Source organism: Odontomachus brunneus, unplaced genomic scaffold, assembly GCF_010583005.1.
Source record: "Odontomachus brunneus isolate Ranch 3 - 2012 unplaced genomic scaffold, Obru_v1 Obru_scaffold_038, whole genome shotgun sequence".
Taxonomy (NCBI): Eukaryota; Metazoa; Arthropoda; class Insecta; order Hymenoptera; family Formicidae; genus Odontomachus; species Odontomachus brunneus.
This window is the reverse complement of record NW_022639488.1, coordinates 1915143-1920221: the sequence shown is the minus strand read 5'-3', so window position 1 is coordinate 1920221 and position 5079 is coordinate 1915143. Positions and strand designations below refer to the sequence as shown.

General features: G+C 37.6%; 2 protein-coding genes across 2 annotated transcripts in view; both read left to right on the top strand.

The window, feature by feature from the left end:
- The window catches only part of LOC116844024, a 4562-nt gene extending 3355 nt beyond the window's left edge, over nt 1-1207 (top strand). Inside the window, exons 2-3 of the mRNA XM_032815089.1 lie at nt 734-894; nt 978-1207. Coding sequence (XP_032670980.1) covers nt 734-894; nt 978-1108 — 292 coding nt within the window. The 3' untranslated portion in view covers nt 1109-1207. The remainder of the gene's footprint in view (nt 1-733; nt 895-977) is intronic.
- Nucleotides 1205-5079, top strand: part of LOC116844034 (cilia- and flagella-associated protein 61-like) — a gene marked incomplete at its 5' end in the record, with an annotated part of 13474 nt that continues 9599 nt past the window's right edge. Inside the window, 5 exons of the mRNA XM_032815098.1 lie at nt 1205-1637; nt 1748-1911; nt 3574-3829; nt 3987-4246; nt 4339-4613. Coding sequence (XP_032670989.1) covers nt 1205-1637; nt 1748-1911; nt 3574-3829; nt 3987-4246; nt 4339-4613 — 1388 coding nt within the window. The remainder of the gene's footprint in view (nt 1638-1747; nt 1912-3573; nt 3830-3986; nt 4247-4338; nt 4614-5079) is intronic.

The window sequence follows — 5079 nt, the reverse complement described above, 5'->3', positions numbered from 1 at the left end:
ACCATAACCTTCTTCAAGTAATCGATGAACTTCTGCTACACTTTTTTTCAAATCAAAATAGTGCAAAAGCACATGTCGAAAAAACACTTTATCGCGTTCCATTTTTCACAAAGCAAAAGAAATTGTTGTTTAGGAAAATAATTGTGTATGCTGACTGAATGTTATCGAGAAATGTCGAAATTAATCACAAACTACCTGTTTTGTTAGTAATGACTACTAGAACTGTTTGCATTGCCATCTAACATTTGCGGGCGGAAACTAAGTTAAGGTCCTAATATAATTGCGAGAATTGAAATACTTGTATGTGACATTTTTATCTATAATCGCAATTTAACTAAGAAAAATTCATCTAATTCTAAATGCAAAAATCGATTTTCTTACTTGAAACTTGTTTCACTCAAATCGGGATTCAGAGTTGGATTTGAATTTGTTAGTCGAATTATATGACATACATAACATTATACTTACAATCTTGCTGCAACTTTCTGAGAAAAATTTATTCAAATTCCAAATTCAAATCTGAGTATCTTATTTGAGACAAGTTTCAAGTAATTGTTATCAAGATGAACCTAAATTCAAATCTGAATATCTCGCATGAGGAAAGTCTCAAGTCACGACTATAAATACGTGTTTCCTAGACACAATTTAGACATTTGTACTTATGGGAAAGATTAGTGTGAGGACTCCTACGAGTCACTTGACTAAAATCCAAAGCGATATAATTTCCACAAAGGATCCCCGCCGTCACGGAGAGGAACACGATGTTCATACACTGGCTCGTGTGGGACGATAGTTACTCGGATCACTTTCTCAAGGATCTTCTGACTGCCCTCTTCGATATCACCACCTACTGCCAGCATGTGATCCTCGTGATACCTCCTCGGGTTACGCCAGGTGACCTCTCCTATCGATTCTCCCGAATGGCGCGCCATCAGGTGTGAGGCAGTTCACTAGAAGAATCCCGTATAATTTTCCAGCGGACGTGTTTGAGCGAGAGATGACCAGAATCCCGGCTGATGGCATCCGAGACTCCAAGGCAGCGCAATTTTTGTATCTGAGCGATCGCAGTCAGTTCCGTCAAAAATTAAAAATACGGAGAATTGTGTGAGGGTCACTTTCGAGTTTTCACTTCGACCTTTCCTTCAATTGCTGCTCGACCAGCAGCCTTCGCTTTTCACGCGAAACGCTTCTATGGGAATAATAACGACGCAGAGAGGAGGACAACGACGACGTGGTACTGATTCTTGATGGCGAGACGACGCGCTTGAGAGAGCTCTACGGGGAGTACTACATCAGCGAGATGATTCGTTATCCAGACGGTTGTCGCCAGCTTATCATCGGCGAAGACGTCGACGACTCGGCAGCGGGCGTGATGTGCCTCAACTCTACAATCGACATCGATTTATTGAACGAGAACTTCGAGTTAACGGGGTACCATGGCCTACGGAAGCCTCATGAGAACGACGAGGAGCTGACCGACGTCGTTGAGTCAACTAGTGAGCTCCTACAAACTGTGTTTTTGCAAATGTCGCATAAGTACACGGTTAGACAACCGACTCAAAGCTTAAAGAATGATTTCCTGCATGAGCGACGAGCGACAGAAACAACCGAGGACACACGGAGCTTTGAAAAGAAGGGTTAGTGCTTCTTCATCGTACACTTTGCCTATTAAATAAGATAGGTTTCATTGCACTAGCATTGGCAAGATAAATGAGGTAATTACTAAGAGAGTTATCGTTTTGTAAAGAATTGAACGATAATGGCAAAGATCTTCCCGCGAACGGGCGGCTAGGAACAAACGCATTGACGAAACGCGAAGTATCTTTTCAACAAGATATTGAGGTCAACAACGGCGATTTAGCGTGCTATGATCGCGTTTGCACAAGTGGAATTTTCAACACTGCAGCAACAGTAACGTTTTTGAATCGATATTTTGGAGTAATGTTACCATCAACTTAATTTTCAGCAACACTATTAACACATTCAATTTAAATAGTAAAATTACTATTCAATGTTCAATCACCAAGTTAAATAGTAAAGTTACTATTGAAATTATTCAAAATTAAGTTAATGTTACTATTAACGTTTAACTAAAATTAAATAATGTTGCTATTAACGTTACTAAAAATTAAATTAATAAATTACTTATATAGAAAAAATGTTGTTGAATCAATAAAATTAATTAACAGCACTGTAATTGTGATAAACCTTCTCGATTCAACAGCAATGTTATTGTGAAGTTAAAATACTCGAGTTATTAAAACAATATATTATATATTTGTCTCAATAACTCGATTTATTAGTTTCAATAACATTGTTATTTAATCAAGAAAATTTGTTTTAATTATAATATTGGTCGTTGACCAATTTTATTGATTTAACAGCATGTTTTTTTTCATGTTCATTATTTAATTTATACACGGAGAAAATATTGCAGTAAAATTTTCAAGAAAATTTTTTGTAATCTTGGACCATACGGAAAATTATAACCAAAATTATTATATATTTATTTAAAACGTTATATATGTTTGGTTTTTTACTACAAAATTATTAATTGAATGTTTTTATATCGTATACCAGACAGATCGTCAAATTTACTATTTTTTAAATAATTTCAGTATAGTCTAGCTTTATAAAAGCCTTATACAAAGAAATATAATTTTAACACGTTTTCTATTACTGTTTATTTAGAAAACTTCCTGCAGTCCATCTCATATTTTACTATTTTTACATAATATTGTATAACAAATTCAGCTTGACAATATGGACATAAAAACTTTTTTACCGTTATACAGGGTGTCCCAGACTCTTCTTGTCACATTAAATAGGAATGTAGAACAGGTTGAGGTGAACGTAATAGTCCTATACCGTTTTGCGATATTCACAATAATAGTCGAGATATTAATTAAAAAAGATTGGTGAATGATCACGCGCGATAGATGAGCTGCAGTGGCGCCGTTTGTCGTATACTTAACATTAAGATATTAATTTATTTTAGATATTAAGGAAAATTGTTACGTATATGATTGTGTACCATAATGCGCAAATGTTCTTTAATTAATATCTAAAAATCTATGTATTCATTTACAAAATGGTAAAGGACTTTTTTGTTCAGTTTGATCATTCATCAATCTTTTTTAATATCTCTACTATTATTGTGAATATCGCAAAACGGTAGAGGACTTTTATGTTTATTTCAACCCATTCTATATTTCCACTTAATGTGAGAAGGAGAGTCTGGGATATTCTGTATATGTGTGACGTTGTCTCTAGTGAGAGATTGTTGTGTCACACATGTGTAACGCTAGTAGCAAACATATTAACGTAATTTTTATTACAACATTTTCTCTCTGTATAATATTTTAATATCCTAACCATAATTTAACTATTATTTAACTTAATATTAGAAGCCATTGTGAAAACTTGATTGATTGTTAATAATAACCGTATTTTTATTAACTTTGTTATCATTTATTTTTCCATAATTATATAGTTAGTTACTTGACTAATTTGTCTCTCTCTCTGTCTGTCTTTTTATTACTAAAAATTAAGTTAATAGTAATATTATCACAGAGGCAGACGTTACGTGACGTTCAAACGATCACTCCTGACTCCAAGGAGTCGACCGACGCGGGAACTGCGGGCCGATCTTCCGAATCGGGAGAGCTCCGTAAATTGCACTCTGACCAAATTACGAAAGCAAGTGTATCATCGCCGGACAATTGTCGGCTCGTGTCTGTGGGTGATTTATCGTCGAATGACGTGGACGTGCAATTCCAGTCGAAGATGCAAGCGAGTGTCCTCGCCGAGACGATGCTCGAGTTATCCCGTGAGTCGTAGATACCTGGTTGCTCCTTCTCGTGTAATTCTTTTAATCAAGCATTCGTGAGGAGAGCGTGTGATCGAAATAAGTGAGGGAACGCTGTAATAACCGTCGTGGCGACGCGATATGATGTGCTTTACGTAACGCGACGCTCTCTCGCAAGGCAAGAGGAACGCCCTACATGCGGTGGGAGACAACGAGACGGTACAGTCGCGACTCATCCACGACCTCCTTCCGCGTCCGACATATCACGGTGAGAAAAATGCCTTCGTCCTAGAGATCTTCGCGATGCGCAGAGGAATGAAGCCGCATTGGTCCCTCGATTTCCTGGAGGCCGCTTTCGACTGCTTCCCGGACTTAGATTATTGCGTGATCCTCCTTCCCTTCTCGCGTCCACTTTACCAGTTTCTTCAACATTTTGTGGTACTTGTCAAAATCGTCGTTTCGGTTGTCCACAAATGGACAAGGAAGGAAAGATAAGAGGAGGAATCGAGTAATTATCTTATTCTTGAAACAAACTTTTCTCGCGCGCGCAGAGCGTGCCATTCAGGTGCAACAGGGATTTCCCAATGATGCTGTACGTTTTGCACCGAGCGGTTCTTTTCGGGGAGATTAAGAGTCGCCGCGCTCAAGTGCGAGATCGAAATACCATACAAGGATTTTTGGCCGCTATACCGACGAAGCATCAGACTCTGGCTGATTTCGACCTCGCGATGGATCCTTTGCAACTCGATCTGGATTGTTTCGTCTTCGAATGCAACGATACGATGCTCGGGCTCGCTATACTACGGTATGTGTAAATACAAAGGGTGCCTCAAAACCATTATACTGGGTGTTCCCGGGTTAAACGGCCAAACTTTAAATATAAATTTAGGACCTCAAAACAAAAATTTCTTCTGAAAGTTTGCTCGCAAACATTTTGTTCAAGGGATATCGACAGCTTAAGTTACAGAACTTCAGTATGTTTGATAAGAGCGTGTACGGCAAAACTCAAAAACTTAGGATAATACATAAATTGAAAAAAGTTGTATACATTATGCATGATATAGACTGCAATGCTTTATTATTAATAAGTTGTCCAGTCGCCTCCATTATCAATAATTGACTGGCATCTCCGAGGCATACTTTCTACTAATTTTACAGCATAATCTTCAGACAAAGATCTCCATATAAATCGAATCTGTCGAATTAACTGCTTGACGGTCCATATTTTCTTTCCTCGGAGCTTAAACTTTATAAGCGCCCAAACATTTTCA